Source organism: Eucalyptus grandis, chromosome 4, assembly GCF_016545825.1.
Source record: "Eucalyptus grandis isolate ANBG69807.140 chromosome 4, ASM1654582v1, whole genome shotgun sequence".
Taxonomy (NCBI): domain Eukaryota; kingdom Viridiplantae; phylum Streptophyta; class Magnoliopsida; order Myrtales; family Myrtaceae; genus Eucalyptus; species Eucalyptus grandis.
In genome coordinates, this window is record NC_052615.1 from 29,001,776 (window position 1) to 29,026,188 (window position 24,413).

Below are 24,413 nucleotides of genomic sequence, written 5' to 3' on the forward strand. Positions count from 1 at the left end.
GGGAAGGGGGGGCCCACGGCCTGATGAACTTCCCAAGAGGAGGAAAAAAGGTGACTCGACCGCCGTCTGATCGTCGGAGATCCAAGTTGCGCAGGCCCAGCGGGTGGGCTGCACTAATAAAGGTCGGGGCCCACACTCCTGCTAACGCCCGCAGGGGCAGGATCCGCTCGAGAGCGACGTCTCCTATTTCGGCTTAGATACTGCTACTCCGGCGATTTTGTCTGCGACCCGCCGATCGCGTGGTGGGGCTAGCTTGGGATTCGATTCCATTCAACATTCATTCCCTTCTAGCTGAAAAGGAAATTTGAAGATCTCCCACATAATTTCTTCTTCCTTCTTGTTTTTTGTCGTTGTTATTATTTTTGAGTAACAAAGACAACATCATGATAGGATTTCATATCGTAATACAAATGGCTCTTGAATGTTCGAAATAATCATTCGCTCCTTTCGGATGTGTCTATTGTCCCCTCGCGGTGGGATGGTACACAAGACAAAATCACGGTTCGTTGAAATAAATTTTGGTACATTTATGATTCAGTTAGATTAATAAAAAAATAATATTATATATTTTTATATAATTTAAGGACTAGATTATGTGTACAACGTGCGAGATAATTATGATGTTCGGTTTCGGCATGATGTAGTAAAGGTTTTTAATGGAGTTGCAGGAGCGAGAGAAAGGGGGCAGGGTAATTACACCGCCGAAATCTGGCCGCTTCTAGGACCACTTGGTGGATGTGCTTTCACCAAGAAGAAGAGGCTTGTCCCCTATCGCAGCATGAACCCCATTAGACAATGTTCTCTTGTCTCTTCTTGGTGTGCAAAATGATTTACACACCCCATTTACATTTAATAAATGTGCCACCAAATACGAATTAGATTGGGGAGTACTACTATTAGAGCCAGAGTTGGTTACTCCATGCCATGGGTTATGAATCATATCTATAATTGTGATCTCAATGAGACTGCCAATGTAATTCTTATGAATGTAGAGCTTACTATAAGATCGGATAACGCCTTGCCTTGACCCACGTGCCAAGCATTCTCAAATCAACAAGGAGTAAAAGTGCAACTTTATTTAGGTATTTGTCATCCGTCATAGTTTGGTTTAACTTAAAATGAAAAATTTGATGAATGACTTTGACTTATTGTAGGCAAATGGTACATTGGAACAAAATTATGACCGAACAATACATAGGACTGAAGCTTAATTTTTTTTTCAAAAGTGCGAGGTTAATTTCCTTTTTCTTCTTCTTCGCTTTTTCTTATGGAAAATGGAATTCCTCCATTCTGCTTTTTTTTTTTTTTTTTTTGGGGGATGCTCTTCTTGCTTATGTTGTTTTCGTTATTATTACTTGGAATCGAAACTGGGACCAGAATATCCCACCATGTCACAGTCCAGCTGGAAAAAAGTGCGCTGCGGGTCCACTCAAGTTTGCCAGTCATTCAACGGTCCGGCCAATGGGGAGCTGAAGCGAATAGACCAAAACTGAGATAATGATGATCTTAGTACATGATCTTAATACACCTTGTCAATTTGAGATGGGTTTCTGGTAAAACTTCTCCAATTTTCGATAATGATTTCTTTTCCCCAACAAATTATAAATCCTTTTTCTCCGGTTGCCTCCATTTCATTAAGTTTTTATTTTACTTTTAAGGATAATGACACAAATAAATTCTGAATTTTGGCGAAATATGTAATATAATTCTCAAATTTTTAATTTATTTAATGTAGATCGTGAACTTTAGCTTAACGTCTAATGTCTAATTTTCTTATATCAGAGCCATGACATTTTTCAACACATTTCCAATTCCTCCCCATGGTCTTGTGATAATGATGAAGTTGGATCTTGTGAATTTGTTGGTAAATCAAAAGTATCCAAACCAGGAAAATAAGTTTCATTTTTGAGATGCACTCCAATAAATTCAATTTCTTTATAAGCAATGATCATCTTAGTTTATTATTGACAATATCAGGAGTTATAAAAGGATATTATGCCTTATCTGAACTATAAATGAGGATATCGTCAATGTAAATTTAAGCATTAGCCAAAATAGGTTGGAAAATTCTGATTTCTAGCGAGTATTAACATGAAGGCCATTTGAGCTTTATCCTAGTCCTTGTATTGCTAAGGAATAGCAAAAATTTCTTGATGAAAATCCTCTATTCATATGGTTTCAAACCCACTTGAGGCTTTCCTATGAGATCAAAGCAGACAAAATAGTATGCTCTGCACTTGCCACAACGTGAAACTTGTATATCATAACTATGTTATTGTTTGATGTGGTCCTTGGATTTTTTGCATATGTTCAATATAGCCATAAATTATATAAAAATGCTTAATGTTATCATTCCATTAATAAAGTTTGGTGATAACATCGAACATTATTCACATAATTTAAAGACTGAAATTGAACATGGACTACATTGAACATTAAAAATTCATAAGTAATATTACACTTTGGGTTAAAGTTAAGGACTGCATTAAACAAATTAAAAATTGATGAACCACATGTTTAGGGATCATTTATATCATTTGCCCTTATTCTTCCTAAGCAAGATGGAGAAACAAGAGATCTAATATATCATAATATATCTGCAACGATAGTTTACAAAAATATGGCACCCGTGCATCAAATATTTGAATTCGATACACTTAATTAAAATGTCTAACTTGTCATTATACCTCACTCTTGTAAACCGATATCAATATGATTTTTGCATTTTCTCACTCTTTATTCCAATACATCAACGTAACCTCGAGAAAAATCTCATATCATTTCAAGACCACCACGCATTTGAGATCTTAGACTAAATTTAATTAAGGACGTTATTCTTAAGGAACGAAGGCGACGTTGTGAGCATCTAGCAATACGTGCTCTTTCTGCGCGTTTTGAGACGAGCAAACCAATAAGCAAATTGAATTATCTATACTCGGCCCTTTTGCCATTTCTCGAATGTCAACAACAATCTCCGGTGCGGACAAAATTCAAGTGGACGCGACACTACGCATACGTGCAAAAAACACCCATCTGACCCACGAGAACAATACACCCACGTACGACCTCGTTTCGATGTCCGCGAATTAAAATTAAATAAAGCATCTTAATTTTCACGCGTGCCCTCCCGTCACGTGCGCGGCACGTTCCCAACACGAACGAAATCTCAAGAGCGACATATAGAGGAAGAGGAGGAAGAGGAGAGAGAACAGTGCACGTAGCCAAAACTCGTCCGCCGCCGTTGCCTCCGACGGAGACGTAGATTTCGTCATTGCTAATGACTTATTGACACGAATTGAAAATTACAACCGCGACCCGAGGGACAAGAGCCAAATCGGGACGTCGCCGGTACAAAACTGTGGCCGGCCGGTGACCGGCGCGACGTGAACAACACCACGGGACTCGATCTAGAAAAAACACAAAAGGGCAAAAAAAATTTAAAAAAAATAAAAAAGGGAAAAGATTCACATTGCTAACAGAGGGTCGGAGCCGAACAAGTCCCCAATGTCCTGGAAGTGATCGTCGTCGACGGTCCAACAGGAGGACCCGGACCCGGAGCAGAATCCGAACCCGAAATCCTCGCCCGGGTTCATGAAGGCGTCGACCACATCGTCCTTGAACATGCTCTCTCCGAAGCTCGCGTACTCGTCGAACAAGCTCGGGGCGGAGCTCCGGAAGTCGAAGAAATCGTCCGGGAGCAAGCTCTCGAAGCTCGCGGCGTGCTCCGACGCGTTCGCCGACGCGCACGACTCGTCGCCGGCGCTCCCCTGCGAGTCCTCGGCGTAGTCGGGGAGGCACCGGAGGACCGACGTCGGCGAGCGGGCCTCGCCAGGGCCCTTCGCCGGGGGCATCGGGGGGGACATCGCGGCCACCTCCAGCGGCGGAGGGGTGGCGAAGTTGGTGAGCGCGTCGGGCCCGCGCAGCTGGATCGCCGCTTGGTCGTAGACCATCGCGGCCTCCTCCGCCGTGTCGTAGGTGCCCAGCCAGAGCCGCACGCGCCGCAGCGGGTCCCTGATCTCGGCCGCCCATTTCCCCCAGGGCCTCCGCCTCACGCCCCGGAACTTCCTCACCCCCGCCGGCGACTTCATCTCGCAGCGGCCCGCCCGCAGCGCCGGCTTCCCCGTCGACTTTCCGCACAGCTTGCTCCTCAGTGACCGGCTCTTGCCGACCTCGTGGCTCTCTCTCGAGCACGGCGGGTCGATGGCAATCTCGTGGACGAATCTCTTCACTCTCCGGCGACGACATTCGAACGGGCCGTCCTCTTCGTCGCTGGACGAGTCGGTGGCGTCGCCATCCGTGTACGATATCCGGACGACTCTGGGTCGGATGCTGGGGTCGTCCGCAGGCTCGGGACTCAGGAGCCTCGCGCGGGTTCGATGCTCGGTGAGCTTCACAGGAGGCACGAAACACGTCGTGGCTTCCATAGCTTTCTCTTTCTCTCACTTCAAAACTGCAGGAGCTTCTCGGTCAGACTTACTGTTAACATCGAAATCGAAGCGAAGAAGGAGAGAAAGGAGGGGTGATATAGAGGAGGGGAGTGGGGGCAAAAAAAGGAGAGATTCCTCTGAGACTGGGACACGAGGAGGAGGAGAATAAAGAGGAAAAGGTCGGAGTGAACCACGTTAAAGAGAAGCTTCAAAAACGCAGAGAAATCTAATCGACCAAACACCAAGAAAAAGGTACCTGGGGGGAAAAAAATCTGGTGAGAAATAAAGTTGGTGGCTCAAAGGGTGAGACTGTGAGCGAATGTCAAGTAAAGCGAGAAGTGCAAAAAGCAAAGAGAGGCCCCCAAAAAAGGAGAAAAAAGAAAAAAGAAAAGGCGGCAAGCGTGCGTGCGTGCGCGAGCGAGAGAGAAAGCGAGAAAGAGAAACGGAATAAGCAAGAGGGGTGACGAAAGGTACGGAAGGCGAAACCACTGAAGCCGCAGCAGTGATGTGCCAAGAAAAGAGAGGGACGAGTTCAGGGACGACGACCCGGAAGCAGAGCAGGGCGGTGAGAGGAAAAGGGGGCGGGGGGAAAGAAAAAGCAGGGGATTTTCCTGGAAAGTTGAGGGGAGAGGAGGAAAAGTTGGGGGAAGGGGAAAAAGAAGATGGTGGCTTTTGCCGGAAAAGGGAAGGGGGAGGAATATATGTGAGCGAATGGAGCCAGCACCCAACTAGGCCGAGCAAAAGGCCTCGTCTCAATCTGCTGCGTCTACGCAGGATTTGCTACTTCGGGGTGAACTCCTATCTCGCCGTAGCAACTCTGCTTTTCTCTTTTTCTGGGATTTTTGCTAGAGCTTTGACTGGGGATTTTCTCGGAAGCGGAAGAAACAACAAAATGAAACCGTCGGGATCGATCGAGAGAGAGAGAGAGGGGGAGAGGGAGAGATTGCGTTCGAGGTAGATTTGCGGAGAGATAAGAGGGTCGCGCGAACGGAAGCACGGTTGCTGGTGCTGGCCCTGCCTCATTTATAGGATTCTAAAACGGCTGTTCCCCCGATTCAAGTGGCACTCCTAATTCGGTTTTTTTGGAAATTCTTTTAAATTTTCTTCTTTTAGATTGCCATTTGACTCCCAAATATTAATTCAGCGAGCCAAGTGATTTGGGATTTTTTGCATTTTTAAGCTTACCTTATCTGCACATAAAGTTTCAGCATATGGCCAAGAAAACAGTGAGAAAACCAATTGAACTGTAAATTTTGTTTTATCTTCGCTGGCTTGATAACTCGAGTTTAAATTATGATATAATGCATCTTTTCGTACCATTTTCAAGAGCTTGCCACGCCCACTTCACCTTGAAAAAAAAGTGGCTTTATATAACCCAAATTTTGAAAAATTCGATCTGTCAACTATTCTTTGATTTTATATTTTCCTGATGTAGGATTTTCGCAAAGTTGTAATCTCATTGTGACCATTTGTCTTAGAATGTGAGGCGAGTTTAATATAATGCGTGCCTACATGAAAATAAGAATAGATAGATAGAGAGAGAGAGAGAGGCTCGTTCAAGGGTTTCCGAGTTTCACATGTGGCAACCCAACACAAAACAACACATAGCAATCCTCGTTTTCCCAAATTTTCAAAAGTACCAATCTACATGACAATACCACCTCCTTTCCTCAGACATTTTCTTAGTGTATTTCGTAATCATATAGAGAGAGAGAGAGAGAGAGAGAGAGAGAGAGAGAGAGAGAGGAGGTGGGACGGTAATTCAAGCGAGGGTCCGAGAACAGAAATGAGATTCCAGCGAGGCCACAAGAGGGGAGGTTGAGAGATATTTACGAGGCGCCGCATAACTCGGTCATCAGAGGCTCGACACGTGGCAAGGTGGGTCCGGCCCGAGCATCTGAGCCAATGGGAGTGGGGATGAGATTTAACAGGTGCTGACTCGACCGGGCTTTTCTTTTCCCCTTTTTTTATTTTTCTATTTTTTATTTTTCTCTATTTTTCCTTTGGCGCTCCCTTGGAAGGAGCGACGCAGGTCACGTGACACGGGGACAACCGTGCTCAGTCCCCCCCACCCCTCTTTCGTCGTTTGACCAATAAAAAATAATAACGAAAAAAAAAAAGCGAAATTAAGGACCGATCTGTAATTACCGATTAGTCTAATCCCGATTTTTAAATTTAATCCGGTTTAGCTTCAGGCGCGAGGGCGTTTATGGTCATTTCAGCCGCGAGACCGTTACCGCTGTGGTGTGGCAGGCAACCTTGAACCACGCGCCCTTTCTCATTAATGATGTCTCTCTCTCTCTCTCTCTCTCTCTCTCTCTCTATACACGTTGCCACTCCCCGCCAACACGCTCTGCCGATGCTTTCGACTTTCCATATTTTTATATTTATTTTTTTCTGCTTCGTTAGCTGAAATTATCGAGTGAAATTGTCGGGTTCCGTCATTTCTTACCGTTTTACGGAACGTAATCCCTGATCCGGAGTAGAGTTTTTTTACTTACTAATGTCTAAGCGGTCCTGTTAATGACTATTTTTACGTATCATGAACCCATTAAAAGCAATGCCCCCTGTTTTATATTTCTTAGCTAATCATGTACTCAAAATGTTCCCTGAGTTTTCTAAATTTTTAGGATTAATATCATGAAAGTCCGAAATGGATATGCATGTGATAAATTTTATTCAAATTAATTTTTTGACCACAAACAACTTCTTAGTTTCATTAAATTGGGATAGTCGGGTCTTCTCCTCAAAAGATGAACCAACCAAACATATTAATCCAAACATGGTCATAAAGCAGTAATACTGAAAGTTTGTTTGAAGAATCCGAATAATCCAAAGAATCCAAACTATCACATCCATTCTAATTTAGTAATATGATGATAAAATTTAATGAAAATTAACTAATGGTAAATTTATCACGAATATATGAGTTAGGGGTTTTTCGTGTTATTAATCCCAATTTTTTGGCATAATGTATTCCTTTGAGAAACGAATAAAAAGACGTTATTAATTTGTGCGATCCATATTCACCATAAAAGATTTTGTACTATAGCAAGTTGACAAGTGAGTTTGTGGTCGGCAGAAGAGTAAGTTTTGGGGCGTCTGATGAAAAGAGAATGAGCGTTACAAATGGTTCTTTGAGAGAGAGAGAGAGATAAGGAGAGAGAATGGAGTGGGCTTGGACGCCATGTTTTGTCACGTGATTGTGAGGTTGTGTTGGTCAGTCGATGTGAATGAAAAGAGAGCAAGAATTTACCGTTCTTCACACGTTCCAAACGACTCGTGTCGGGTGACCACAAATTATTTGGTTCTAATTAAGAGGTGCTTGGCGCTGTTTGTCTGTCAAATAATTTCCATGTAATTTTATTAGGTTGAGTATTTTATATGTTTATTTCTTTTCTAATTTAATATCTACCCTCAATTTTACAGTGGCGACATTTAAGAAGGACCAAATTTTATACTTATGATTTCGTTAATTCGTGTCAATTGTGAAAGAGTTGAGATCTTTCAAAGCAAAATAAGAACGTAAAATGGGAGTATCTGATGGAAGAGACTACAAACTCAATCCACCTGTTTTGACACTACCTTAAGAATTCAAACGGGTCCAAAAATTAGAAATCATGGAAAAGGGTCCATATCACGGCCTATATCTCCACATGATCTATTTTTAAGAAATGCACATCCTTCTTCTTCGCCTTCCCATTTTGGTCGGCAGCAAAATAGTGGTTGCCTTGCCATCCGCTCACCTTACAAGTTGTATTAATTACGCCACACTTTGCTAGATATTCCCAGGTATTTCATCCAGAGAGGGGATATTGCAGTGGCAGCTAGATCCTCAAATCTTCCCGCACACACACCTCGCCACTGTATAAATGCACTGAATTTTCGAAATTGGGTCATGTCGTGTTTTGCAACTTGCAAAAAAATCCACACCCTCGTTTTTTCTTTTTTTTTTTTTTTTAAATCCCCCACAATATATTTTTATTTATGGTATTATAGTAATTGTTTTATCTTTATTTTTTTATTTTATTTTTGGGCGGGAATGGTGACCGAACAAGATAGTGCCTCAAAAGAGCTGTCTGAAAAATCCATCCCAAAGGGCCAAAAATCCTCCTACCACGTGGGCCCCACCTGCGTGGTCCACACAATCCTCGTACGCCGTGTCGAACGAAAAAGCCGTCTCCTTTGTCTTTCTTTTTCTTCTTTTCAAAAATTCCGGTTTTATTAGTTTATAATGAGTTGTAACTAGTCCGAATTTTCAAAATATTTGCTGAAGGGTATCTATTGTCGTTACACTTTATGCCCACTGAAAATGAAAAGAAGAAGAAGAAGAAGGAGGTCATCTTTTTCTGTTTTAGGAATTTTGCGAGATTGTGATGGATTTTGGCTAATTTCATTCTTGACTTTTGAAAATTTCGAAAGTAATAATCTCAAACACACGTAACTAAGTTAGAAGTTCGAAATAAAAAGTATGGTGCTCCTATCAATCACTTATGCCGGTTTGTGCTTCACTTATGCCGGTTTGTGCTTAAAGTAGAGACGGACTATTTGGCAACTTATATACTTGTCCTTTGTTCATAGGTCATAATATAATAATAACATATACAATGGTTTACGTGTCGGCTTCGGTTGTTCTTTTGTATGGATTGAACAACTTGTACATTTTACGTACAAAAGGAGGTGCAAGTTTAATGTTATTTCTTGGATACCGGTCAATTTACGAGCAAACGGCTACGAAAATGACAAACCTAAAGGTGCTAACGTCCCCTTCCGATGAAAATACGGAAAATTGCATGATCAGATCAAATCACTTGGCAACATTAGTTTAGGTAAGTTCTAGCTGGGGCGGATGATCTACCCACAGCAATATTTATTGATATAAGTGATACACATTTCTAACATCATGTAAGGCAAACTTGCAGGATAGGAATCTTCTAAATCAAGAAAGGTGAATTCAAATTATTATATTATCCCCTCTAAATAGTTGAGATATGAACTCGATTGAATGGCCTAAATAAAATCATATCATCTCATTAACCTAACTTAAAAAGTCCTTGACATCAGCCACAACTTGTTGATCTCTCAATTTAGGGGCATGGTCGAGTGAACATAATTCAATGCTCAAGCTCAAGATACTCATCTCACACTCAAGTGACTTTATCTTTTCAAATTCAATCAAGTTCATCTTGACTAGATTATTTAATAAGTAAGAAAATTGTTTAAAAAGTCATAAACCCATTATATGATCGCTAATTCAATTATAAACTTTCCAATTTGATCAATGCAAGATGACATTTCTAACCAATTTATCTCAGAAACTAGTAATGTGTCTGACAAAGGTCTAAATAACATCATTTTGGAAATTTTTTAGATTTTCTCCTTTTTTTTTCCCTTCATCTTCCTTGAACTCTAACCAATGAGGTCACTAGGTCCTCGATAATGGTCGGCGACCCTCACCAAATCTAGGTGAAACAACATTCTTAGAAGATATGGGAAAAGAACAAAAAAGCAAAGAAAAATTTAAAATTTAAAATTTCTCAAAACAATGTCATTTGAGCCATGTCAAACATGTTTAATAGCAGGTCATGCCACGTAGGATGACCGATATCTACGTTAGTGATTTTCGGTCTAAATTGGCTAGATGAATTACATTGGAAAATCATCAAAGGTTTAGGATTCCATTTGTCAGATTGAAAAGTTTATGGTTGATTTGACAGTTATATAATAGATTAAGGATTTTTGGATAATTTTCCTTTTGATAAATTGTCTTCAAAACTTGCACCAAAGCTCAAATTTTAAAGTTGTACTATGATTGAGAATTTAATACTTTTAATTAGTCCTACAAGTTACTCAAGTCAAGTATTTTCAACTTAACCTTGACCAAATTAAATACTCAGGCTCACAAAAACATCAAAGTGAATTCAAGTGAATTGCAAATCAAACTCGAGTAGCTCGTGAGCAAGGTTGACTCACTTACACCAATAACCCGAGAGCATCTTATCTCCGATCTGGTCACCTTTGGTCAGGGAACTTTGATACTAATCCAACTTATTTAGCTTAAATAATTACATTATGCATCTGTATTATATAACCAATATATCATCTAAAAATATCTAGTCTCTATAAAAACATTCGATATATTAGAACAATAAAAACACGTACATGTAATTTATCTAAATGTGAAGTAGTATGAAAAAAAAAAAAACTAATATACCTAATTATTTCAATGAAAATTGTGAAGTAAAAATTCACAAGATTTAAGTAGACTCGACAACTTTTTAGTTTGGCAAAATTTGATCAATGAAATTAATAATTCTTCGAGATCTTAGAAAAATCTTAAGAGAATTATTTTTGGAGAGTATCTTTAAACCATTATATATTATATGTGTGTGTGTTGGATATTCGGATTCTACAACAAATATACAAACATACGAGCATATATGCATCTAGATGTGCATATTCTAATGACTCCTCAAGAAAGAAGTCAATCGACATCAAGCCCTAGATACCGTTCTTGAGCCACCAAAAGAAGAAAGACCAGTCATAGTATTTCTACCCCTTTAAAACAGGCATTAAAGAATTCTGCTTTGGGTCGGAGACCAGTACTAGTGGATCGAACATGTACGATCGTATCAAGTCAAATCAGCTTCCGAGCGCGGAGATCCACACGCATTGATTGACCTTGAAGTAATTATTAAGTAATTATTCCATAATTATTACCCAAACACCTTTTTTTAATTTTACATAGGCACATGTGCTCGTGCATCGTATTCTGTATCTGATGCTCTTCCAGGGGCGTCCTCAAAATCGTGGCAGCACGTCGGAGCCAGGTGACATTCGGACCTTTGTGTTTCGCTTAGTTTATTACCAGTCACGATATTTAATTTATCGAAGAAATTTAACTTTGGATACATATATATTGGTAAGGTCGGACAAGAGATTTGTGGCCATTGAATGTTTTCGATTTTTCGATGTTTTGTCTTCCTAAAACCTTTTCCAAATAGCTAACCTAAGCTCATTTAAATAAGAAATTATACTGAAAGTACTTAGATGCTATGATTGAAGTACGGAATTTTATTTATGTGACCAACCTTTAGACGTAATCAAGTCAAATTCAACATAGCAAACTGTTCGAACCTAAATCATAACCAACAGACTTGTCTATGGTTTGAGCTCCACGAAGCTTTTGTGTTCAAGCTCGACTTCAACACGAAGAGCAAGAACGATACAATCGAGATTATCAATCATCAAATCTCACTCAAGTTAATAACGAAACATACTTGAGCAGAAACATTGAGCTAGATAGAAATGAACCTTCTTAGTTTTCATTGCATCTGCATTACTTTCGTGTCTTTGTCCATGTTAGTTGACAGTAAAAGCTTTTTCTTTTTTGCAAATTACTTGTCCTCTCTCATTATCCGGTGTCGAATGCAGTACCGTTATCACAAAGTTAACCTACAATGAATCTCCATCAAGACCCGTACGTGGAATGAAATGGTATTCCACTCCGTATAATTCAATTGAAAAACCTAGTTTCTCAGTATGGGAGAACCAAAACAAGGTAAATTGAGATGTATTCCCATTCAAATTGAATGCCGATTCTGTCGCTTTTGTAAACAACTGTTCCCTTACAACTCTTTCCGGGACGAATCTTGAACATTACGTTAGGAATGTGTGCGAGAACAATAAATGGGATTGACGTCTCAGAGCAGGTAGCATGTGGTTATTATCTCGCTTTCTTCCGATTTAATGCACGTAGCATTTATTGTTTCTGCGGTATGAAAGAGAAATAATCCGTCCTAGCCCGCATATGTTGACTTGAAATTAGCGCGAGTTAGTTTGTAAAAATAATCACTGGACGGACTGGAAGCAAGAAAGCTTCTCAGAGCTTGTTCTTACAAAGGATCGAGTGAGAGAGGACAGCATTAAATGATTTCACAGATTCCCAAAAGCATCTGTGCCGTTCATGGAAACCCTTAGCCCTTTCAAAGCAGGGATAATCGTCTAAAAGTCCATACCATTCATTTCACTTTCATCGATTCAATTCTAAATTTTTGAATTTTACTAATTGAATCATAAACAATTACACATTTTGTCAATCGAGTTTATTTGACTAATTTTAATTGGAAATCACTAACATGGACGTCGAGACATAGCCAATGCTGATGTGGACAACTTTTATAATTTATAATTTTTTTCTTTTCCTTTTTTTCTAAGCCTAATGAGGGCCATTCGACTCTCGCCGATTGCAAAGCCCTTGCCTAGACATGGTGAGGGCTGCAACTCTTGCCCCTGATCAACAAGGGCTTCATAGCCTTTGGCTAGTGGCTTATGAGGGTCACCAACCTTTGCCCAGTGGCTAACAAGAATCGCTCATCCTCACCTGTGGTTGGCAAGGGTCAGCCAACTTAGAAAATAAAAAGGAGAAGAAAGAAAGAAAAGAAAAAAAAATAAAAGTATAAAAAATTGTTAAATAAATCAATTTTAAAAATTTGTGGACGTCAACGCCGATTGTTCTATGTGGCACTGTTGGTATCCATATCATCGATTTTCAACCAAAATTGTTTAGATTGACCCAATTGACAAAACATGAAAATAGTTAATACTCAATTTGCACAATTAAAAGGTTTATGATTGAGTTGGCTAAAATACAATAAATTTAGGATTTTTTTAAACAATTTTTCTTTTCATAGCCCCACATTGAATGCTTATAGTGGAGTCCATGAAACATGCAACCCTTCCTTAACGCTGAGGGGTGTCCGAAAAGAGCCAAGCTTACAGAGATTTTTATAAGAAAACAAAAGCCAGTGATTCTCGGGATTAATTTAGTCAATTACGTGCACTATTGATTGAGTAGATACTTCCCTTGCTGAGCACTTGGATTCATCTAATTGCTTCCATATTCTTTTGTTAGCATGATTAACCATGGAAAGCCTTTAGCGATCGACCTCTCCCCATGCATGTGTAGACAAGTCTTTACATTTTGTACCGAAAGTGAACTACTAAAGAACTCGGTAAAATTACAGGTAGAAGACATGATAGAGAAGCAAATAATACGTCGATTCTTCGTATCTTACAAAAAATTAAGCATCAGAAAGGGAAAAAAATTAAGAGGAGAAAAAAGAAAGTCCACGCCAGAGGGACACCGATGTTACAGCTAACTAAGATCAAATGATGGCCATGTTATGGGAAACTTAAGTTTGATTAGGTTTCAGGGAGAGTGATTAGAGAATGATAATTAGTGTATGATCCAACGAACAAAATTTCCTCTAGTATGCAACTAGAGGAGGCTTTTTCATGTGGCGGCTGTCATACCATCGAGAACAACTTCAAAGTTTGACTTTTCGCCGGTGGTCCACAAAGACAAAGGGCCGTGTTGGAATTAATGATGAGTGATTAGAACATAATTAAGAAAAAAAAGGGATTCGATGGGTCAGATTTTCAGGTGCCGGGTTCTTTTTACGACTGGAGCGCTCGTACGTGTGCACGACTCCTCTGTCTCGGATCTTAAATCATTTTCTAATTGCATTGTTTTGTGTTAGTGTGCATAATAGGATCGACATGTTAAGAAAATAGGTTTGAAGGTCGGTACATGTTAGGGAGATTTGCACCAATGGTCCCCGCATTACCTTTTAAGTTTCCATGATCGATCCACCAACGCGTGTTAGTAATCTCTGTATAATGTAAATTTTTCTTGTTAATCAGGTACTTTTTGACTTAGTGAGAAGCGGTGAAATTTTACTTGCAAAGATGACCACTTCACATGCAATGCCAATTTTTTTGCATGCAAAAAAGTCGCGTAAAACCCTAATTTTCACTGCCAAATGGTAGGATTTGGGTTGTGTACTTCAACCGGTGTTTAATAGGAATGTTGCAGCGACCGTTGATAATATGACTTTTGGTCTCCGACTCTCATTGCAACATCGACAATCTCGTTCCACTTACGCGATTCTCGACAGACAAATGCTAAAAAAAACCAAGCATCTCGAGGCACAAGTACAAGGAAAGTATTCTAAGACCGAAGCTAAACGAAAGTCTTCGGTTATGAACTCCCAAGCGAAACGGTGTTCGATAGAAAAGGACACGGGACACACTGCCCCAAATGCTAAGTGCATAAGGAGTGACGTTAAATGAAGTTACGCGGCTATTCTTATTTTAGTTTCTTGGGGATCTTCTGTTCTTTTTTTCTTTTTCTTTCATGGGGAAGAACGCACAGAGTCAGTGTTGACTCCCTTGCTTCACGGGGCTCGTGCATGAGTCGGCCACAATATATTTGTTTTTGCGAAATGCGATCATGGTCTCGTACTTGCTCTCACGTCTTATTGAACAGTGACATTTCAAATTCCTAAATTCAAACAGCCGATCTCTCTTCCTTTCTCTGAAGAGTCGAAAGGTTCCACCTCCAGCTATTAATGGTGCCCGATTTCAATTCGATGGGCTTGATGAGCAGTGTCGTGACGGAGTTAGAGATCGCTCGCACATTGGGAATGGCGATTAGTTTGATTTAATCTGACAGCCTTGTGGTACAAGTGGGTTTATTAATTCCTAAGCTCAGTTTATGGCATCGTTTAACAACAGGCATTTTGCAAATCAAGCCTTGAACTGTGATTCTTTCAAGTGTTATTATGTATGTGTGCTTCTCTTGGATCCGATTAGATATTAACGAAGTACACGCGACAAGGATTAACACACTCTTTTAACCCCTAAGGATAGGTGCAGTTGATTGGAAATTTTAGCAAATTTCCATCACAAGAATTATAGAACACTCTATTTAAATCAAGCAGATTGCGTGCAAACTATTCTGAAGTAGGGCTATCTCTGTAAGTTGACAGTTTGGATTTTACTAGTTCATGGGATTTATAGAGCATTTCATGAATTTCTAAGTTGTCAGGGCTCCGCACCGCTATCTTTGATTATAAAAATATATACGCACATTTTCTATACATGACATATTCATGCTTCTTACCTTGAAATGACTAGATATTATTAGGAATTCAAATTCTCAACCGAATGATGCATGTCAGAAGAACGACACTCCCTGTGCATGGGTCTCATTTAACAGTGTCAAAGTTCCACCTGGTTTAAGATTTCTGGATAAAGATCTTTGTGCCTGTTATAGAGCCACAACTACTTGTGTCATCCTCTGAATTTACAGAAATTGCCTCATCTCTTCTTCCAATTTAAGTGAACATTCTGAATCATTCTGTAAGTAACACTTTTCTTCAGCTCATGGTTTGGAATTACAATGTCACAAATCAAGGTGCACCCTGAGTGAACCTCGTTCCACCTAAAATGACCGACAAACATCACATTTTCAAAAAGCATATGTATCCGACCCTTTCCGTAGGCCGACTCTGATTAATAAGGAATCGCCCTATCACCCTAAGTTGTCCTCCTCCACCACTTCCGGAAGTGTGCCATCCTGGCACTTTCCGATGAACTTCTCGACAATCATATCCATTTAAATTATTATACACATTTAAATTTTTATAGAGATTTGATACGCATAAGCGTGTGTTCTATTAATAGTTGTATGTAAAGTAGCAATGCTTAGTTTCTCCTTTTTATCTCACGGACAATAATATATTCAATGCCCCGGGGCACATTTTAACTAATCTGAAAAATACGAAAAAAAAAGGTGGATTCACTTGAGCTTTTCCAAAAGTTGGCATATTTTGAAAGGCTACATTCACTTTAGTATTTTTTTTTCCCACATTTAATCCTGAATTACATTTGATCTCATCTTTCTCTTTTCTTAAATATATGTGTGGTTTGTGAAAAGAATTACGAAGTGCAATCAAACACATTTTTCAAGAATGGTTTTTCAATTTTTTTAAATGGAATCAGATCAAGCCGTTACTTGACTCTCAATTTTAAGGTCCTTTTGTATTCGAAAATGTGCTATGACCATCAGTCTTCTATCAATTTTGATTATAGGCTCCATACGGAATATGAATTATTTAAAAAAATTCTAAAAATAATTACTTACATCATTTGAAATAATTAACTAATAAAAATTGTTTGATTATCGACAACAATTTATATTTGAAATTTTTGTGACGATATTTTTTTTTTTTTTTACTCGTTCATTTTTGTAAGGGATGGTTTGTTGGAAAATATTTTTAAATTATTCATTTTTCGCAAAAAAAAATGTACCTAGAATCCATTTGTTTCATGGAAAATGTACAATTTTGGAAAATATATTTCAAGAAAGTAACTTTATTTTCGGGTGTTTGGATAAAACTTGAAAAAGACTCGAAAAGTATTTTTTTTATTCGCTTGATAAGATAAATCTTATGGGGAAAATTATAAAAGAAAAAGGCCATATTTTGAGTTATTTTTATTTTTCAATTGTTTTTTTTATTTTTTGGTTTTTCTTTTTACTTCTTTCTTGGCTAGTTGCTAACCACGATGATAAGGCCTTCAACTGACCATAGGTGAGCTCAAGCCATGCCACCAGAGGTTGCATGCTCATCTGATCTAGCGAGGCTTGAGCTCGTTGGTCTTTGCCGTGGTTGGCGATCAATAGAGGAAGAAGCAAAAAGAAACAAGAAGAAGAGAAGAAAAAGGAAACAGAAGGAAGGAAAGGATAGAAATAAAAGAAAAAAAATGTTAAAAATACTTTTTACTAAGGACCCGAGCCCAAGCACCAAGGACTTGAGCATAGCCGTGGGTTCGAGCTCCACTTCCATGGACCCAAACATGGGCAATAAGAGCACTTGTCACAAGTCAATTAATTTCAATCGATCAAACACCGAGCAACCTTAGGATCAATGATCCCAAGTCAGCCTAACACACACACACACACACGCTCGAACACAAGAGTCAGATGGGCAAAGAGAGTATATATTGCTTGTGAACGAACTGATACAAAGTGGGAGAGGGATCCCTATTTATGCTCATCTCAGCCGTTGATCGTCCCTCTTATCCAACGGTGTATTTTAAATCCATATCATCATTATAAGGCTCGATGGCTGCACACGACAGGCCCTTGGGAAGACCATGGGTCGCGCACGTCAGGCCCTAGGCAAACCATAGGCATGTGTCAGAAGCAAGATCAAGGTTGCAGGTCCGTCTGACACGCGATCAATCAAACGGTCACGCACAAAGGGCTACTCGAGAACAACCCATGAGCAGAATGAGCAAAAGGCCCATGTGCAATCCATGAGTGACCCACGAACGATGTGTTCGAGCTCCACTTCCATGGACCCGAACATGGGCAATAGGGGCTAGGCCAAGCATTGTGATTCCAAGCTTGGCATTGATGGACCCAAAGTCAATCCCGAAGACTTGATACCGAATGCCAAGACTTGGGAACTAACATTAAAATTTATGTGCCCACACAAAAAGTTTTAGATTGAAGTGCCATTACCTAGTTGTATTTTGGAAAATAATTTTTAGTTCTTTTAAAGAAAAAATCATTTTCCTAAATTTAAATTTTTGTAGAAAAACCTTTTTGATTTTCTTTCGTTGACTTATTTTCCCAAACAAGCCAAAACAAGCCAAATACCGAAAGGTATTAGAAAAACGTTTTTCGCGAAATGAGCAGGAAACTTGGTTTTTTGTTCTCCTCAAAAAGGGTGCCTTCGGTACAATGTTCTCAACCGTCTTCATGCCTACAAATTGACATCCCCCACTGTCTCGGGCCTAGTTAATCCCATGAAGCCCGGCCAGCTTCAATCATCAAAGAAGAACCCGACCTTTTTGTCATAAAAAATCCTTAAAACGGCACAGATGGTGATCTTTTGCGATGTCTCACTATTACCAGAAACAAACTACGTGAAGTTCATTAAAAAAATCATCATCCGTGACACAAGAACTCAATGCATAAAAATCCCCCCCTCGACCCCAAAATTGGTTTGAAGAGCATTTAGCGAAATTATAGAACCCATGGCCCTCCGACAATGACCATCGACAACCCTCTAGTCACCACCGACTCTCATCATCGAGACTCCAGAGAAAAGAGACATTGTCCGAGACATCAATCACTGGTCGCTCCTTCAACCCTAGATCAACAGAGGAGAGATTTTACCAGACTGGTCACCTGAAGGTCACGACGACGGTGGCAACCATGCCGACATCAACCCCACTCTACTCTCCCTCTTATTCTTTTGTTTCCCTTATTCTCGGGTTAAAAAAAAAAAGACTTAAGTTTTTTTAACGCTATCTAGACCATCCATACTCCATACACATTTAATTTCACCTATGATCAGGATCTAATCCCAATTCAGGGTAACATCCCAATCACCGGCCTGGATCCGTGTCCCTGCTCACCAAAAACAGCCTCAGTTATGAAAAAGCCAATGCATCTAAAGCTCAAATGGATCGGAACGACCCCAAATTAATGAAGACATGAGATTTTAGGTCACTAGCTTCGGATACGGGCATCTTGGAAATACCTATGAGGAAGCAACTCTCCTCATAAAGACTAGAGAGAGACAATTGGACTTTCCAGCCGCATTTAAACCTAGTATCAAGAGCCTAATTTAACAATAGTCGCAGAAGTCGCCCCGGGAGTACATCGGAGCGCAACAGAGCAGGGCATAGAAACATTAAAGCGTTTTTCATGGTTTTAAAGATAAATTCTCATAACAACCAATTAAAGGCTATTTCAAGGAGGACAAACTTCAAACTCGCCCTGTTTAAGTGCAGTGATAGAGGACACAGATCACACACTTTCATTCATAAACACAATTGGGAAGCAAAATACCCAGGGGAAGAAGCCCTCCTACACAACACAGACATGCAGCGTTTCTAGCCCATTGCGTACTTCTGGGTCCAGCTTCTGGCGGTGGTTTCGTACTTGTTCCGATCAGTTTTGTACATGTGTGCAATTTCCGGCACCAAAGGGTCATCAGGGTTTGGATCGGTCAACAATGAACAGATTGAAAGCAACACCTATACAATAAGGCCAAAACCAATTAGTTTCATGCCAAAAAGCCACAGGAAGTATCCGCAGCAGAGCAACTAAACAACATTGGTGCTTGGCAAAATGAGCGGTGCCAAAAAAAAAAATAATAATAATAAACAATGAGCAGTTCACTTTAAGGTAAGCAAGGTTGGTATATGAATTTTACAACAGAGAGGTATAAAAAAAAGAACATGTATCTTTTCTTTTCAAAGCCAAGCTTTAACCTTCTAATAAGCATTCTGACGACAACAAGAGCAAATCATATGCCAGTAACATAAGTTCCTCTTTGAATCACACTATTTCCAAGCAAAGATACTCAAGGAGTGGTCTGTGAGGACTATTTGAGAGACTACTAGAAAGGATGAGGCCAAAAAGAGCTAGAAAGCACAAGTTAACCCTACTGGATTTAGGGACAAAGGATAATGCGGGTAATCCCTGCAATAGAGTAATTTACCAGTACGTGAGACAGGAGGCACATCTATGCTAGCTGACATCACAATTGAATTTTAAATCATGCTTGACTTTGTAACGATATCAAAAGACTTCAGTTTGATCCCCCCCCAAAAAAAAAAAAAAAAAAAAAACATCAAAAGAAGTTTGATCGCAAGCCACTACCAGGGCTAATTACATGAATATAAAGATCTCAAAAACCAAAAAAAGAGCTCATTCAGAAGACAATGAATCTTCAGCATTAAAATGCAGGAGATTATCCTATCTGATTTGGAAGTTTAACATTTAAACAACTATTCCGTAATCGCAAAAACAGAAGAATGCATCCCTAGCATTGCTCATTTCTTCCTACCACTTAGATTAATCAGATTCAAGTACCAAATGCATCATCAAATGCTATGAAAATACCACTTCACATTCCAGTAAAAGAATAAGATTTCTCTGCTGGATGCAAGCATTCAATAAAACAGACACAAAGATGCGACACTTCATCTACCGCACAGGACAAGTGATTTGCACCAAACAACACATCACTCCCTCCAATCAGCAAATAAAGCTTTAGAGTCCAACAGAATTCAACCTTGGAAATAGTGAGGGCAGGGCTCCATTGCTCCTTCAATATGTCGAGGCAAATGCTACCATTGCTATTGATGTTAGGGTGGAAGACTTTTGTCCTGAATGCAACCTACACACAACATCAACAGTTATAAGCAAACTCTACAACCCAGGAGAGCACAGGAAATGGGACAAGCTTTTCAGCTATATCCTCTATTTTGAAGAGACAGTCTTAGGTACCAGTGACCACATGGTAAGACCATAAGCCCATTTCCCCAATAAACAACACACGCCCTCCCATCCAACTTTAAGGTAGGAAAATTCAATGTTATGTCAAACGTTCGCCAGTAATTCCTGAAAACGATGCCTACCACACACGATTAACTGAAGTTCCATTAAATACAACATGAACACAGAAAAAGGAAGGAGACAAAATACAAGGAGACGGTTATATGAAGCAGCGGACAATAAATAACCATAAACAGAGATTAATAGTGAGACACTCCCAGATGGGAAGACTATATGACATATCACAAGGGAATAGTAAACCTGAAATATATAGTTCTACGTAGTTATGAAGCTTTCCTATGATTTAAGAAAGGCCAAAATCAGTTCTAACTGAATTTGACCACTTATAGGAGGACCCTTTTACTTATCAGAAGGCAAAATGTAATATGCCAGCATATTTAAAGCTCACAAACACAAATTTAAAGATGTTGAGAAGCTGGTTAGTCCGAGCCTTTGAGGAAGTGATGGGACATGTTTAGGTTTTCCAAATGTAGGCTACTGTATAGAACCTTAAACAGAGGGATTTCAGAGTAATTCACTGTAAATACACAGTTGCTTCCAAGGCAATATTATGGTCGTGTTAACCAAGGCGCCAAAGAGTTAACTATTCGGGAAAAAAAAACTCAAGTCTACAGCTCATAAAACTTCTTCTGAATCTCGATAACTTAGAGATCGTGTCTCCAGTTTCCGGTAGCCACTTCCTGGCTTTCCGGTCTTCCTAGCCTTCTGCTTCCAGACTTCAATGCTGTAAACTCACTCCTTACTTTCTTGTCTGACTAACTACAGCGCTAGCTGCACCAACTGAACAAACCAACTGCTTTCAAAATGACTTTTCCGTCTGTTATTAATGGAATCCTAAAGGAGTTCTACCACCTTCGCGGGGAGGACAAGAAGAGACCGATCCTCATCGCTGATCATATAGAAGGTCTTAGGCAGAAAGAATTCCCTATACAGAGTCATTCATATTCACACTGAATCTTAACATTAGCCTACACAAAAGTTAAAAAACTACACATGAAAAATGTCTGATTACAGAAAAGCCTCAACATATTAGGAGACATAGACTTGGACTGTAGCAATATCTTACTTATTACTCAAACATCCCACCTTTGCAGAAGTAAAAACACTGTAAAGATATAGTGTCACTCCCCCAAAAAATGAGACAACAGACAAGTCAGATCAAACATCAACCAGATAATTCCAAGAGGATGAAAGCTAATAGAGAAGAAGAGTCTGCAAAAGCTCACATAAATATCCAGATTTATTTGAGCAACTGCTAAGCCCCTGATAAAAAATGGAAACATAGCAGCCAGCAGCAAAAGCAATATGCAAAATCTTTTGATGCAATGATCACAGTGATTGTTACTACCTTTGGTGGTTTAAATGGATAGTCCGGCGGGAAATGAATTGTGACTAGAAACACACCACCAGCATATGGACTGTCTGGTGGACCCATTATAGTTGCTTGCCAATGAAACATGTCTTCCGCAACTGGACCTAAAGAAAATCAACCAGTTCCCATTAATCTAAAATTGATTAGGTATACCAATAATACAATATATTCCACAGACAACATGAAACTATTGTACATCATAGACTGATCAAAAGTATAGCATAACAACACCATAGCCAAAGATCACAAATGCCAAAGAATAATGGAGGCAAAATACAATCGGAAGTAGAATAATGGAGGCAAAATACAATCAGAAGTGTACACCAGACAGAAGAATCCTTAGCTATGGAGAAAAATCCAGTGATAGCAAACACTTCAAAGATGGAAGTGGCTCGAAGCTTTTTCATCAGAAAGAGAAACACAGCACCACACAAAGGAAAGCATTCAAATCTCAGATAAAGCAATTGACAAGACATCACCTCGGTTCACGATTTAAATCTCCTGCTTCAACATGGCAATAACTGAAAAAGCAAAATTATAGATAAATAGGAGATAACAAACAATTTGCAGCCCATAGATTTCCATGGATCAAAAGTAAGGCCGTCGTGTCCATGCTTTTACAGAAAGAAAATCCCTCATGTAAAGCACTTAGGTATCAAAGTAAGACCATTCCATACATAAGGCCAGCCCAATCCATGACAAGATCTCACGAAATATTCACATAACCACTGGAAGCATGTTTCATTGTCACTACAAGCCTTCAACTTGGGAAAGACATCTATGTATTTGCAGAGCACCCATCATTTACCTCCTTTTATCAGACCCAGAAAAATCTGAGCATCGCAACACGTCCCAATTACCTCACGTTTACTTGCATGATTGGTGGATGCACTGTAACAACCCAGAAAAAATCAAACTTTCCTACATTTCTACAAGGCAAAGACAATTCAACCTCTGAGACCAAGCAAGACAGGCCCGTCAGAGCTCATTTCGTCAGCTCAGACAACGGAATCTCAGCCAAAAGCGAGGCAAACCCATAAACATGCAACGGCAAATCAAGCTAGCCAAAGCAACTCCACAAATTTTCCCACGACCTAAGTCCAACAACAAGCTCAGATCTCCTCTCCACGAGGTACCCACATGAACATACGAATCGGTACCGCCGCAAAGCATGACCCAAGAAAGCCGGCCGAAAATCGAGCCATCAGATCACCCAAAAGAGACGAGGTACAGAGAAAACCAAGATGACAAGCGAGTGAGATCTGGGAGGAGGGAAGGAGTACCAGCACTGCAGGAGGTAGGAGGATCCTTCTGGAGATCCTTGAGCTCCTTCAAGATCCGCTTCGAAGCCATCGCGTCTCGATTCAGACCCTAGCAGATCTCCCCAAAGACAAAACAACACCACCACCACCAACAACAACAACAAAAAAGGACCCGCCTTCTCAATATCAACGAGCAAATCAACGAAAACCCAGAAACGAAGCGACCTCGCAGATGCCCGGAGGGCGAAAGCTAGAGAGAGAGAGAGAGAGAGAGTACCTTGAGATCCTCCTGGTTTATTATTTGGTCTGCGTTGCGTCTGCAGAGAGAGAGAGAGAGGGCAGGAGAGAGAAAGGAGAGGAGGGATGGAGTGGGTTGAAGAAAAGACTTTTCCTTTCTGGGCGATCCTGTGCGGGCGGTCGCAGGATTGCCGCCGCCGGCTGCTCCACGATTGGTCCGCCCTCACAGCGGGCCCCACCCGCGATCGACGTCTCTGATGCCTCTGCCTCGTTCGGCGGTGGGACCCCCTCCTTCCCCGGTCCTTTTTTCTTTTTGACCGGTTGACCCGAGGCGGAGGCGCCTTTGCCCTTCGGTGATTACGACGTCTCTAAACCTGATCATCCGGTAACCGGAGGGTTGCCCTCTTTGGTAACCTTTTGGTTTTCTTACCTTTTGCTTTCCTAATTAAGAAAATGACATGAATAGTCCTTAAATTTTAACTTAATATGAAATATGATTCTTAAAATTTTAATTTATTTAATATGATCCATGAACTTTAACTCAATATGTAATTTGGTCCATAAAATTTCAATTTATTTAATATAATCCCTGAATTTTTTTATACATATTCAACTTAATTCATAAATCATATGAAAATGCCTAATGTTGCCCCTGAACATGAATTGATAAAAGAATAATATTGGACATTTTTTATAGTTCAACGACTAAATTGAACATATACAAACAATTCAATGACCACATTGAACAGATTGAAAAGTTTATGGATCATATTGCATATTTAGTTAAAACTCATTAACCATATTAAATAAATTAGAAATTCAAGAACCACGGGCTAATTTTCTAAAAAAAAAAAACCCCAAAATTTATGTCTAGTCCCAATTCTACCTAA

At 39.9% G+C, this 24,413-nt stretch overlaps 2 protein-coding genes across 4 annotated transcripts; both read right to left on the bottom strand.

The window, feature by feature from the left end:
• Positions 1-3,231: 3,231 nt before the first annotated feature.
• LOC104441682 (ethylene-responsive transcription factor CRF2) lies at positions 3,232-5,403 on the bottom strand. The gene has a single exon (XM_010054868.3). It carries the CDS (start codon positions 4,422-4,424, stop codon positions 3,465-3,467), a length of 960 nt encoding a protein of 319 aa, XP_010053170.1. The 5' UTR covers positions 4,425-5,403; the 3' UTR covers positions 3,232-3,464.
• Positions 5,404-18,971: 13,568 nt separating this feature from the next.
• On the bottom strand, positions 18,972-23,714 carry LOC104441683 (ubiquitin-conjugating enzyme E2 10). 3 transcript variants are annotated; one of them, XM_010054869.3, is made up of 5 exons: positions 23,564-23,714; positions 23,308-23,404; positions 22,001-22,128; positions 20,369-20,473; positions 18,972-19,325 (listed from the first exon to the last, which is right to left on the bottom strand). In XM_010054869.3, the coding sequence occupies exons 2-5, from the start codon at positions 23,375-23,377 to the stop codon at positions 19,182-19,184; spliced, it is 447 nt and encodes a 148-aa protein (XP_010053171.1). In that variant the 5' UTR covers positions 23,378-23,404; positions 23,564-23,714; the 3' UTR covers positions 18,972-19,181. The 3 variants fall into 3 exon arrangements, with proteins under 3 accessions (XP_010053171.1, XP_010053172.1, XP_018727785.1); XM_010054870.3 differs by having other exon boundaries at positions 18,974-19,325; positions 23,308-23,395; positions 23,564-23,684; XM_018872240.2 differs by having other exon boundaries at positions 18,974-19,325; positions 23,308-23,462; positions 23,564-23,610.
• Positions 23,715-24,413: the final 699 nt, after the last annotated feature.

Coding starts and splice junctions, on each gene's coding strand:
- LOC104441682 (XM_010054868.3), bottom strand. CDS start 4,424: ATGGAAGCCACGACGTGTTTCGTGCCTCCTGTGAAGCTCACCGAGCAT.
- LOC104441683 (XM_010054869.3), bottom strand. CDS start 23,377: ATGGCTTCGAAGCGGATCTTGAAGGAGCTCAAGGATCTCCAGAAGGAT. Junction 22,129..23,307: donor TCCTACCTCCTGCAGTGCTG/GTACTCCTTCCC, acceptor GATTTTCTTTAG/GTCCAGTTGCGGAAGACATG. Junction 20,474..22,000: donor ATCCATTTAAACCACCAAAG/GTAGTAACAATC, acceptor TGTTGTGTGTAG/GTTGCATTCAGGACAAAAGT.